General features: G+C 52.6%; 1 protein-coding gene across 7 annotated transcripts in view; it reads right to left on the bottom strand.

Annotated features, from left to right (window-relative positions):
• The window catches only part of ZNF385C (zinc finger protein 385C), a 185,585-nt gene that overhangs the window by 32,263 nt on the left and 139,309 nt on the right, over positions 1-14,013 (bottom strand). For all 7 annotated transcript variants that reach the window (XM_065577944.1, XM_065577945.1, XM_065577949.1 and 4 more), the window contains one exon: positions 6,925-7,067. In XM_065577944.1, the coding sequence (XP_065434016.1) occupies positions 6,925-7,067 (143 nt within the window). The remainder of the gene's footprint in view (positions 1-6,924; positions 7,068-14,013) is intronic.

The raw sequence follows: 14,013 nt of genomic DNA, 5'->3' as shown, positions 1-14,013 counted from the left end.
CTAGAGCAGAGCTTTCAGAAAAACAGCTACTCTTGATTTGAACTCGGTCAGTGACGGAGGAGCCTCCACGACCCCTGGTTAGTTACGCTCACTGCTCACATTTTCAGCTTTATTTGTCTAGTTTCAACTCACAGCCATTGGATCACGTTAGACCTTCCTCTGCTAGATTGACGAGCCCATTTTTACTTATTTGTTCCCCAGATCGGTGCTTATAGACGGTAATCAACTCACCCCTCCTCTGTTCACATAAACAGACTGAGCTCTTTGACTCGATCGCAGTAAGGCAGGTTTTCTGATTCTTGTGGCGCTTCTGTGACCCCTCTCCAATTTATCAACATCCTTCTTGAATCATGGGCACCCGAACTGACCACAGGGTTCCAGCAGTGGTCGCACCAGTGCCGAACACAGAGGTTAAATAACCTCTCTACGCCCAGCCAAGATTCACCTGGTTATGCATCCCAGGATCGCATTAGCTCTTTTGCCGCACACCATCACACGGAGCTCTTAGGTTTGAGGCTCCTAGAGGTGGCTTCTTCTCCTCTCCCTGATGGCAAGTACCTCTGAGCGCTGTACGTTCACTGGGTGCTGCTCCCATCACCACTCACCTGTAGAGTCAGGGAAGGTGTTACACAGTCTGTGCCTGGCAACCCATATGAGCCGTCCTCTCTAATGTGCGGCTCATTGCAACAAGCCATTCTGCCCCTGCTCCGGGCCCGGGGAGCAGCGCTGAACTGGCTAACTCCAAAGGGACCGTTCAAGGCAAAACCTGCGTGGGGCAAGGGAGCTTCCATCCCGTTTCAAGAGAGCTTGTTTCTAGACCTGCGCCTTGGAAAGTGCAGCATGAAACCGCTGCCTCGGCCATCCCCGCAGCCGCTGCCACATCCCATCCAACGCTGAGGGAGAGCAGACCCGACTGACTCGATTCATTGCTTTGGACCCAGAGAGGCAAAGATTTCCCAGAATGCCGGGACACAGGGCCTGTGCTCTGGTTACGGGCAGCTGTTTGCAGCAGTAAGTGATGCCGCCTGTCCCTTCCCTCTGTCGACTTACACTAGCCACAGGGCCTCTATTACCGAGGCCCTGAGCATTTCTCAATCTCCTCCCCAAGCCTCCCGGGAGGCAGGGCAGTGCTAGTCATGGACCTGAGTCTCCCAAGTCTCTGCCTCGCACCCTAACCACTGGGCCATCCTCCCCCTTTAGACTCCTTCACAACAATAAAAACGTCACTTACACCTAGCGCTCTCGCTTCGCTGTGCAAACACTCATTCGTTCATCTTGGGAAGTAGGCTGGCCAGAATTATCCCCACGTTACAGAGGGAGAAATTGAGAGACAGAGAAGAAAAGTGACTTCCCTCCTCATAGGCAGAGCTGGGAAGTGAATCCTGGCAGGAGTCCTGGCTCCTAGACCCCTGGAAGAAACCTCAAGACAACTCCCCACTCTAAAGCCAAGAGTTATTGCAGCTGCAGATTTCACAGCTGTTTCACCCTCACCATGTCTTGTATTCAAAAGTCCAAGCTAACGTTGAGTTTTGAAAAGGCGTTCGGAAGTGGGCCATGCAGTGCATAGCTGTTCTGCGGAGCCTGTACGGTCTAGTCACCCGCTTGCACTGCAGATAGCGAATGACACGCTGTCTCTGCATCTCTTTGTTCCATCAAGCAGATCTGCAGAGAACAGTGTGTTTTTAGCACACAGAGAACTTTGCTAGAAGCACAAACCGACTCCTTTTGGTGGGTGACGCTGAATGGTTCCGACACTTTGATGCCACCTGAGAATTCTTGTGCTTCTATTAAAAAAAAAAAAAAGTACCCCAATAACTTTCTTCCAACTTCTGCCGTCACAGACATTGCACTGGAAAAGCCCCAGACATAACCCTGCCTAGTCTCCTCCCACAGATGAGTGCTGGACTGTGCCCCCTACAGTCTATTCTCCCTGGCACCAAGAACACCTTTGGAAAAGTAAAATGCGACATGATGTACTTGTCCTGGCCTATGCTAAACACAGCTCTGCTGAAGGATCTCTGCATTGAGAGCGTACGTACCAATTCCCAGGGCTCAGGAGTGTCTGGTCTGATGCGATTTTCATTTACAGATTCCAGCAGAATTAATTGGAATGCATCCGGAGCCTTCTGTCCCCATCTCCGGAGAGAACTCACAGGAAAGCAGATTCTGGGTACAGTGCTTTCAGAGAGCAAATGTCTCTGCTTTATAGTCAAGTCCTATTGACTCAAATTACTCAATTTATCCCCGGGATGTTCCTCTTGATATAAATAGAGATCTCCTCGTTGAACTTCCTGCCAGCCACCGAGGTCAGAAACGGGAATTCAGAGGGACAGCGTCAGTTTGGACTGTGCCTTCTGGTATTGCGGTTTCGCAAGACGCTGTTAGATCTTGAGGAACTCAATGCAGCCACAGCCAGAGTGCGCCTCCTGAACACGAGCCCCCGTCTCTGGGGCAAGAGCGCACAGCTCAGGAAGATTCGCTTTGCTCCAGAGTAGAACATCTGCTGGGTTCATGAGAGTCTTGTGACCTGCCCAGCATGCAAAGGATTCAGCAGTGGGGGTGACTGTTGCAGAGCATTTCACGGGACGGAGCAGGAGCGGGGCCAGCACATGGGCTCGGGTCAGAAGGTGCAAGTTCACTGACTTGGGTGGAGCTGATCTCTCCTTGCACCAGCTCTGAATATGACCCAGGGTAGCTGGAAATCGGAACTCTAAAGCACGACCAGCTTTTCTTTCTTCCCTCAGCGTATACGTGGGACTCAGCTGCCAGATGGACTCGCTGAGCTGTCGGCAGGGCAGATTAGACGGAAAGGGAGATAAGGAAACACCAGCCTGACTTCCTCTGGTGCAACGAAGCATTAAATGGAGACTGGAGTCCAGCAGCCCTCCAAGAAAAGGCCTTTGCTGTCATCCTCTGTAAAGCCACCTGCCTAGATGGGGCCTCTGAACTTTCTGCCCCCCCCCCCACCCCACCCCTCACTTCCTCTGGGTGGCCAAATTCCTCCTTATTCCTGCTGCAACTAGGTCTTGCCTCAACTCCTGCATTTCCAGCTCGAGGGCTTCTTCAGCCTCTGCTCGGCAGCTGGGACGGCTCAGCTGCTCCAGGAAGCCAGACCGTTTCCAAACATAGGTCCTGTCGCTCCACTAGCTTCCTCACCCTCCCGCTCTGCACGGAGGGAGCGGGGCTGTTTAAGGGCAGCCCAAGAGGGATGTAACAAGGATCCCCCCCTGCCAGGCCCAAGGACTATCCCATTGGACACCCCACCCAGAAGCACCTGAAGACTGTGGACACCTTCTGTCAGGCCCAGAGCAGCCCCCCTCACATTACTCAATAGGGGTCTATGCGCCCTGCAGTGGGCACCTCTGGTCTGGCCAAGCAGTAACCGCAGGAGGCGTGAACGTCAGCCCACGCGCTGTGCCAGCAGTAGGCTGACACGCCACTTAAAACCCACGTAAGGGCTCGAGCCTGCGAGGTGCTGGGCACCCGCCATGGCCCTGACCCAGCAAACTGCTCCACGTTCAGGATATGCTGAAGAGCTTTGCAGGATCGAGGCCAGAATGCGCCGCCCCTGGCAGGATCCAGCCCTGAGGATCCCGTAGGCCCTGCGCTGAGCCTCTGCGCCGGCCAGCAAGGGGCTGAACATCACCTGAACTCCGACGGGCTGAGGGCTCAGCCTTGCGAAGTTGGACAGCTGGGAACCCGGATGCCATTTCTGCTGCACTCGGCAGTAGGCCTGCTCCAGAGGCTCTCTCCTCCCTGGAATAATTTTCTCCTGGTTAATTACAAGAATCCGTATTTTTTCCTGCTAGACGGTGCCAAAGCTTTTCCACCGTTCTGTTCTGCAGTGAGTGCGGAGCTGGGTCTGGGGATGCAGCCGGGACTCCTCTTTGCCCAGAGGAGGGACGAAGCTGGCAGAGAGAGGGCGTGCCTCCTTCAGGCTGCCCTCCCAGTGCTTATCCCTGCCTCGGAGAGACCCTCTCCAAAGGGCCTGGGCAACTGAGTCGCTCTGGCCCCATCAGCCACACGTCAGCTGGGAACGACTTTCACAAACTCCCAGCCAGGGCTGGATTTGAACGGGTCCCCTAGCGGTGTAAGATTTCCATTGAGCGCAGCTTCATCACAGGTTCCCACTGTGCATTTAGCTACTTACGCCTTGCACAAACACGCACACGCATGGCAAACTGCTACAAGAGCTTCGGGTGAGCCTATCTCAGCCAGGTGTGGAGCACCGCTCTGCTGAGCTAAGGGACCTCGCAGAGGTGAGCCCACCACCAAAGACCTGCTGTGGAAGGTCACTGGCTCACGCTGCAGGCGGGGATGGCGTTTCCAGCAAACACAGGGGAAAGGAATTTTCAAAAGCTTCATTTAAAAAACAAACAAACAACATGACAACGGGACACATGCGCCCGGGGAGGTGGGAGGGCAGCCAAGGGGCATAAGGAACAGACTGGGTCAGTTTAGCTGCTGGCTCCAATTGCTATAAAAAGGAACCTGGGCAAAATGGCTGTTAATAACATCAGCAAAATCATCTTCTACGGTAACCCTGCATTCTAGCCCAGGAGAGAGAGGGGCTAATGGTGGGATTTTAAAGGAGCCCAGGGGAGTTTGGAGCTTGAATCCCGAAGTAGTGGGAGTTAGGAGCCTACCTCCCCTAATGTCTTTGAAAATCTTCCCCTAAATAATCAGCAATAATCACGTGCACTTCCATAGCGTGTGTCATCCCTGGACCGCAACGTGATTGACAAAAGGAAGGTCAGTGTCACCCTCTCTGCCTAGGAGAGGGGGAACGAGGCACAGGAGCCACCCGTGTTGTCAAACTCAGAGGCCTGAGGTGATGTATTTAGGTGCCTAAGTAGCCACACAAGCGCAGCTTCATTTTCATCTGGGCCGAGCGCTCAGGGCTCCCGGGGAAGGGAAGATTTAATAGGTTACACAGCCCGAAGGAACCACTGCGATGATCACAGCACAGCCCTGCAGTCAGTCCCGTTTCGGCCGACACGTTTGCAAAGTTTGGTCTAACCGACTTGCCCATGTTCCCCCTGCAAACCAGGGGCAGAGTCCGGAACAGATCTCAGGTTTTCTGTCTCTGTACTCAGCCCGTTAGACCACAATGTTTCCTCTTCAAAGAGGTGATTCACCAGGTCTTTGTATGTCTAACGTCTACTAGTCCAGCAAGTCAGAGATGTAAAAGACCTACCAGGTCAAGTCCGTCTCCCAGCAAGTCAGGACAGAGTCTTCAATGGAGGATGCAAAATTGGGATTGGCTGTCTTTCATGCGCTGTCCTCCAAGCACAATCGACTTACGTTCTCAGTTTCCCTATGGGCGTCCATCCCCATTGAACCCCAGGGCCACCACTGCAAATACCAGCGCAGATCCTTCCTTGCAGCTGGTTGGCAAATGATTTTTCCCCCCATGAAAAGTTTGAATGAAAAAAACAAAACGGTTTTTGACAAAAACATTTTGTAATTGAAAAATTTTCATACGAAATCCAAAAATGTAAAACCAACCTTGTTTTGGGAGGGTGGTGGTGGGGATGTTAAAACCTCCATTTAGTTGAAAAGGCCATTTTCCAATGGAAAAAAGGGTTTAATGGAAATTTTTTGCAACCAGCTACAGGAAGAGGCCCCTGAAATTCCCTGCTGGTTAAGGGGGCAAAGGAGGAGGAGATTAGACGCCTGAGACGTTATTATATAAGTATCACATAACCAAGGCCCGGGCTCGCCTGCAGATTGACCTTGACATTAGTATACTAACAAGAGACATTATGCAAGAAGCGGACAACAAAACCTGGAGAGATGGCAGCTGATGGATTCCTTGGACCCTTAGATGTGTTTAATCTCAGAAAACTCCCCTCCAAAGCTATTTTATTGCTATTGAGTCTGGGAGCAAAACCCAATTGATCTTGGTCGAAATGGAGCATTTTTAAAATGTCTGTTTATAATAGTGATGAATGGAGCCTTGTGGGAGTGATCTGGGCTGCACCCCCGTTTCAAAAGCAAATGTGTGTCTCCTGGGTCAGTTTCAGAGCCCTCCTCCCTCTGCAGCAACAGACCCACGGAGCGCGCTCACCAGGGTTCTGCAAACACGCTTCCCTTGGCATGGGCAGTTTATCGCTCAGCAGACCCCTTTAGCAAACCAGGAAATGAGCTGGGCAGGTGCGGAGAGGGGTGAACCCGTGATTGGCAGCTAATAGAACAAGAAGGGCTCCATGTGAGAAGGAATTTACAGGACGATGGGACTAATGAGAACAAGGCAGCCTGGGTCAGTGGGTAGGGCAGTGCCTTGGGGCGCAGGAGATCTGGGTTCTGTCCCCTGCTCTGCCATTAATCTGCTCTGTAACCTTGAACGAGTCATGCTGCCTGTTGCCCTTCCTGTGACCCATTCGATACCACCTGGCACTGAACATTGCCAGCCGTGGTTAAAGGCAAAAGGGCCCCTTCAATCTGGCCACCCAGGTGTGTATTCATAGGGGGTCAGGCTTTTCACAAGCTCCCATTGCTCTTGGCAGGAGCCGCTGAACTGTCAATCTGGGCCAAACCATGGGCGTTTAGTGCTTCTGAAAACAGAGGCCAAACCCTGCTGGGAAGGGAGCCCGGCTCCTGCCAACGCCAGATTCCCAGGATCCATGCCCTGAGTCCATCTGTGCTCGCCTAGAGCGACTAGCATCACGGGCCCGCCCACCAGCTGCTCCCTGGCTAACGTGCTGCTTTTCATCACACCCTCATTTCTGGACTATTCCTTCCCCGCTCCCTGAACATGGAAAGCCCTTGTCGGGGTTACGTTGTGAGCAGTGACGGGTTGTCTGTCCTTGCTGGCATTTCCCCCTGCCCCCCTCGTACGCTGGCGCTGCTGCGTTTCCGACGCGGATGTACGGATCTCACCCCTTCCAGCCTGAAAGTTCTTTGAGCCTTGTAATAACTCACCGCGTTGAAGTTGGGGAACAGGTTGAGTGGGGACGTCCCATTGAGTCTAAAGGTCAGGAAGTGCTTGATGTCCAGTGGCGGGTGTAGGGGTCGCCCAGGAACAGACAGCGATGCTAGGAGGGGGCTGCTGTGCCCAGATGGACCTACGCAGAGAGGGAAGGAGACACAACGTTGAGATTTTGCTTAATTAAGTCACCCGGAAAAGGGCAAAGGTCAACTCTGAAATTTTGAATTAAAATGGTGTTTTGGCTTTTTGGTTTTAAATAACTGAAATTACATGAGACTGACATGAAAAGGGAATTGTTTTGCCTTGAATTGGTTCAAAATGTCCCACAGGGAAACGGACACATTTCAAACCACCAGCTTTTTGTTTTAAATTTCTCATGTTAAACCCCCCCCCGTTTTCCCAACTATCTCTAATAACCCTGACAATGCCCACCGAGAAATACGGGGGCTCTCTCCCTCCAACGGGATTCTGGGTAGGTACAGGGGAGTGCTCTCGCAGATCCTGATGCAGGACCGGGGCCTCTGACTGTAGGCTGCTTGGGGTGGGGACCTGGACTTGTTTTGAGTCTTGTACAGCTCCGAGCACACGGACACTTAAAACTATAGAGACAACATGGCAATAAAAGCAATGGAGATGCAGAGGGAGTAGCTGGACTAGCTAGTCACAGGGGAGGAGGGAGGTACACATCCCCTGGCTCGGCGGTTATGCTAAGCTCGTCAAAGGAGTTTGACTTCCAGTGGGTTTTGAATGCCTCATCTGAGCTTTAGGCACTGGGGAACAGCCTCAGTTCTCCTCCGCCACTGGCTAGGATTAGAAATACAGCTGCCGGTGCTCCTGCTGCCTCTCCCCACCTCCCGCACCGTTCCCCCCGATGGGTTATTAGCGTCTATAATAGAAACACCCACGTCCCGAGCTCCACGAACCAGCTTCCCAGGCTGCCGCACGCCTTCCCCCGCAGATTGGCGGTGAGCGCCGGTGCGTGATCTAAAAATAGCCCGAAGTAAATAAAAAAAAATATATTGTAGGAACTGGGGAAAACCGAATTGGTTCCAAACAGCCAGAGGCTCTTCTGGGACCTGAGCAGAAACTGGATTTGAATAACCAGATCTGAGCTGAAAGACAAGTGTCAGACGGCATCAAAATCAAAGTCACTGCCCCTCACCCGTCGAACCTGCTTTTCCTCCCTTGGCTTCGCCCCCTACTTCCATTCCTTTTCAGCAGCTCTAAGGCTGAGGTTCTGCGTGCGGCTTACGGCCCAGTGCCCACGACCTCCCCATGCCTCCCTGGCGGGAGGCTTTGCTATAAACACACCCGGAGCAGGGCTGGTAATTCCACACTGATTCCTCGGCCCAGAGAGCACCTGGGTTTGAGCACGAAAGGGGGAGGGGCGTGAAGACTTTAAGGAGCCCGGATTTCCAAGCTCTGAGCAGATGAGCTAAGGGAACCGCCCCCAGGAGTTATGGACCGTCACATGGACAACCGATGGAACAGATCCGCTGGGCCTGATCCTCAGTGTGGGGGAACGCTGTGCTGTGCTGGGGGAACGGACGATGCGGGGCCCCCCCGGCCTGCCTGCTGTAAGTCAGAGCAGCGTCCGGGCTGCTCTAACATCGCTCTACTCTCCCGGAGGCCCGACAACAGCCATCGCACAGTTCCCTCCCGCCCTGTCCCGCCCCTGAGCTGCGCCCTAGGCCAGCAGCGGGGAGCAGGGCAGGTGTACAGGCCTGATGCCCCTGTGCAGAGATGATTCCCTCCCCGCCCATTGCAAGGTCCCTTCAAACACCTTAGCTGCTCTGGCAGCATGGAGGGGCCGCAGCACCAGCCAGGATCAGGCTCTCTGATGCCAAGGGCTGAGGCGGGCAGGGCTCGGTCAAAGCAACCCAGGAACTTCACTCTCCTAAACACACAGGGGGGCCCCTCCAGGCTCAGCGCTGGGGAGTGAGTCTCTTGGGCAAAGCGTTACCCGCAGGGCGTGGAGCCAGGCCAAGGCACCCCGCCCCACCTACAAGGCTGCATGGGGAGCCCTTTGCACTGTGGAGAGGGTCCCTTCTCTGGTCCCACATGGTCCAGTGTGGGAGGGAAGGAGACCGGCAGAGCCACATTCATGTGGGTCCAGGGGCCCTTGGCGGAGGGGCTGACGTCTCCGTTCCAGGCTATCGGCTGGAAGAGCCGCTGCAGAGGGGCTGCACGGGAGCCCCCCCGAGACTGCACAGCCAGTCTTGACACGGCGGGAAAGGATGCCAGCCTTCAAGCTGAGCAGCGCCCGGGATGCCCAACATCTGCACGGGCTCCTGGGAGTGCTGGCTCTTTGGGCGGAGCTTATTTTGTGGGCGGAGCTTGGAAGAACACTGTCGCTCTCCCCCGTTCAACCCCTGGGTGGGGATTAGGAAGAAATTTCCCCTTTTGGGCAGGTCACTCCATAACCGCCCAGCAAAGGACCTTGCACCTTCCTCTCCCCAGCTGGTGCTGGCCACTGTCAGAGACAAGGGATTGAACTGAATGGACCATGGACCTGTTCTGCTATGGACGTTCCTATGTGCCCATCTTGCTTATCAAGTAATAAGTGCCCCCTGATCTGTGCCTGACCCTCTGCAGGAAAGCGCAGTGTCTACCTTTCCCCTACGTTTTAGTTTATTTGAGGCCTCCTGTCTCCAATGCTTCTTGGACTAGAACTTTTAGAACTCTTCAGCTGATAAAGGTGTGCCGGCTTGTTACCGTGGAGCGTGAAATGTATTATTGCCGTAAACCTCACCGGTCACTGCAGACGTGAAAACACGCCGAGCGCAGTCCTGCCCTGCGTGCTCGCTGAGATACAGCGCATCAAGCTGGCTGCATAGTCCCCGGGCCGCGTCCTGGATAACTACAGGAGAGGCAGGAGCTGACAGCCGGCTTTAAATCACACACAGACGCTAAGAGAGTTCAGAGACATATTCCGATATAACAAGACACATTTCTGTTCTAAAGAGATCCCAGTGGCCTTAAATAAATCTCCAAAATCACAAACATGCCGTTAACGGAGCCACGCAATTAACTGGGGACAGCTGCTGTATTTGCAGGAGAGCAGAACGATGACTGACAGCATGGAAGCTCATCAGAAGCTTAGTGGTGGGGTCTGGATGAGGTCTTACCGTTGCAGCGCTGCTAGCAAAAAGTCAGGTGCTTCCAGGGAAAGGAGGTGGGTTTTGAACACTGCGTTCAGCTCTGGTCGCCCCATTTCAAAAAAGACACATTCTATAAGGCTGCGGAGAAGTTCTGTGCCTGCTATAAAAACACAAGCCTTTTCCCTCACCCGAAAGAAATGTGACAGAGCAGAACTCGCAGTGACTAGAATACTAACCCCCAGCCGTGTTCTTCTATTGCATTGCTCTTTCACTGATCTCCAAGCGCTTTACAGGGGAGGGCAGTAACTCTACGCCCATTTTACAGCTGGGAAACACAGAGGCACAAAGACATGAAATGTTTCACCCAGGGTCCCCCAGCAGGCTAGCACGCGAGCTGGGAACAGAACTCCCATCTCTACCCACTGCCTCTTCATTATTACCGTGAAGGCAGCAAGAGAGGGGGCCGTTCCTCAAAGGGACAAGTGACAGTGCGGCATCTAAATCTCATTGGTGAGATCCTGGCCTCAATGACTCACACTGACTTCAGCCGGGCCAGGATTTCACATACGCCCCCTCCAGAGTCACTTCAGACCCGAAGCCTCCACTCCAGCTTTCCATGCTGTTTAGAGACGCACTTAAGCGTGTGCCTAATTGTTCTGCCGGATCAGGGCCTTCATCAGACACTGGCCGTTCTTTCTATGTATTTCAGATTCTTCTCTGGCATCAGCCTGGCGGATCGGGGAGTCAAGAGGAAAATCTGAAATTCCAAGTTCGCAAGATTGTTGAATTTCAGAATAAAAAGCATGACACACTGGCCCTCCAGGCAAAAGTGACCTCTTTCTGGGAGAATGCACATATTCATTTCTTTATAGGAGCTATCCCTGAGCCAGTTCTAACTCCAGGGTAAAAATTACTGTTTGCTTCATCAGGCGTGCATTGATCGAATTAATTCCAAAGTCACCCAGGAGGGAAATCTGGGAAACAGTTTAAAAATAAACAAACAAAAAAATAAATAAATGGAAAGAAGCGGGGAAAAAAAAAGGCAAAACCCAGCCAAAAATGGGTGAACGGCACATCATGAACTTTCTGGGGCGTGAAACGGTATTTCTGCATCGCATCATCTGAGCTGGCGTGGCACTGCATCCGGCGGGATCGGCGCCCCCTAGGGAGGGCCCCGCGTCCCACCCTTTTACATGCGATGGTAATACTAGACCGGAAAGCAGCATCAGAGTGACTGGATTTGGGACTGGACTGCGAGGGCATCTGCTCATCTTTGTCCGTAAACTTCGAAATGTTTTTTCCTCTTTTGCTGTTTTTAAAGAACGCTGACGTTCACATGGTGAGGAATGATGCCGGTGAATTGTCTCTGCCCCTGTGGACGGTTAACGGGCTAATCGGCGACTGCAGCTCACCAAATGCAATGGCGTTGTTGCGCTGGTGGAACGTGGCGATTGCTAGCACGGTGCCCCTGACGTGTGGGGCCGGGAGCGTCGTTATTACCACAAGAAGAGTGCTTGTAACTAAGCTACAGACAGCCGCATGGTTTGGTGGGGACTATTCTCAGAAAAGAACTCCCCGGGAAAACCTCCAGTAACAAGCACGTTTGGTCTGCTAGCAAGAACGACGGCCAACACTGACGTTTGTGCTTAACTTTAAGCTTGTGCTTCAGTGCTTGGCTGAATCAAGGACTTGGTTCTCGCTTCCCTCAGAGAGACTGGTACTTAGGTGATTCTTAGTACAATAGACCTACCCAAGATCAAGGCCTCATTGTGCCGGGTGTGGTACAAACACATGGGAGATTGTCCCTTCTTTGAAGGGCTCACCCTCTATCTATCCTAGGCAGACAAACAGTGGAAGAAAGGCTGAATATCAATATCCTTATCCCCATTTTACAGAGGTGGGAACTGAGCCACAGAGTTAAGTGACTTGTCCAAGGTCACACAGCAAGTCTGTGGCAGAACTAGGAACAGACTCCAAACTTCCTCCCCAGTCCCAGTGCAGCGTCTTCCACACAAGATTCTGTGTCTCTCCTCTTGAGTCTGGCAGGCTGATCAACAGGCCATATGACTCATGCTGCACAGAGCAGTGTTATCTAGTGGTTAGAGCCCAGTGGTGTGAGCCAGGACTCTTGGTTTCTTCTATCTGCTCTGCCACTGACTTACTCTGTGTCCTTGGGTAAGTCACGTCACCTCTCTGAGCCTCAGTTTCCCCAACTGCCCAATGGGGATAATAATATTACAGGCATTCAGATACTGTACTGTGGTGACAAGTGGGGTATAAATGCAGAGGGAGAAAAAGACAGACAGGGACGGCAAGAGACCATCCTGATCCATCTGCAGATAACGTACCCTTGAAATGCCCTATGTCATACCGGGTGCCGTGTGCATGGCTAGAGAGCGAAGGGTTCGGGAGTGAGAGAGTTACCCAGAACCGCTCTCACCGTTTGGTGTAACCCAAGGATTGTGACCGTCAATCAAGCCTATTTCTCAGGGTGGAAGCCGCTTGTTTCTGTACCCAGCGCTTAGAAGTCCCAGCAGATCGCAAGATGAATGGTCTGTCTCCTGTATCACCGCGTGTCTGTAACCTGGAGCCTCACAGAAAGATCCGGGCTGATGATCCAGCTAGACAGCTTGCTCTCCGTGCCGCCCCGGCTTGGCCTCCGAAAGGTTACGGAAGACAACAATAAAACCTGTAACAATGCTTCCCCCCCCCCAAGATAGGGAGGCGAGGGGACGCTCATCGGAGCAGAAAAACTGCCGGGGTTGGAATAACGGGAGTGAGCACAGCTGTAAACACGGGAATAATTACCCACGCTTCGTCAGCTGCCAGACATCGGCCGGCAGAACCTCACAACAGGGAAGTGAGGCAGGGAAGCGTTATCTACCCCCAGAAAGGGAAACTGAGGCTCAAGCTACTCTGTTTTAGGACAGTTGTTCTTGACCTTTTCCATCCTGAGACACTTCCCTCACCCCCTTCTATCTAGCTGGGACCTCCTTCCCTTTCACAACGTGACTCCCCCTTCTCCACTCCTTAAATAGTGAGTTACAGCTGCTCTCTTCCCCCACCTACACATTTTAGAGAGAAAACAAACGGTAGCAAAGTCTGGTCAGTGAGATGCGCTCATGCCAAGGGCTGAACATTCAGTGCAAAATCGCTTATGATCTTGCAGCTGTATCACCAAAATATAGTTGCAATCTAGCTGATATTAACAGCTCTAACAAAGAACAGTGCTGGGGACACGGCTAACTCAATCGCCTCTTTCAACATGGACCTAAGATTGAAATCCTTGGTTTCGTTATTCCAGACAAGTGGCTTTCCATGCTTCTGCGCAACCCAAGAACATGCATCCTCCAGCTAAGAGTGTGCTCTTCCGCTCTGAAGAGGGACTCTGACAATTACCCCGGTGTTTTATTGCGTCTTGCCACCCATATAAAATCCAGTGAGTTTAGAAGGTAAGAGACTTCCCTCCCCACCTGCCCAGCTGCCACATCTAAAAACTCCACCTTGGGAGCTGAAGTGAACTTAGGAAATTCCTTTGTCATGCATCGTCATCAATAATCAAGAGCAGGCAGGTCAAATATCACCCTGAGTGATGACTCTGCAACCAGAATTTGGACTCAGTGGGTTGTGTGGGTATAACTGAGGAAGAATTTGAACCAGCTGCGTCCTTCTCGCTGGCCATGATGAGTGACTCCCACAGGACACAACCGGACGGTCGGATCCTAGTGGTAGGTTAGGGACACAATGGTGGTCTTTTTTCCTTGTAAGCTGAACAATTCTGATCTGGAGAGATCACTTCTGCAGAGTCACTTTTCAGAAGATACAGAGACAAATTGGTGCTGCACATTCCACCCCAGCAGGTGGCTCGCGGGAATCCAGGAAGTGGGGTGCACAATGAACCTCGCCCACTTTCCAGCACTCAGACGGCGTTGGTTTTTTGTCGCGTTTGGACCCACTGGCAGAGCAAGCCCCTGATTTTTA

The sequence above is a fragment of the Chrysemys picta genome, chromosome 24, assembly GCF_011386835.1.
Source record: "Chrysemys picta bellii isolate R12L10 chromosome 24, ASM1138683v2, whole genome shotgun sequence".
Lineage (NCBI taxonomy): Eukaryota > Metazoa > Chordata > Testudines > Emydidae > Chrysemys > Chrysemys picta.
This window is presented reverse-complemented; position numbering and strand designations above follow the sequence as displayed.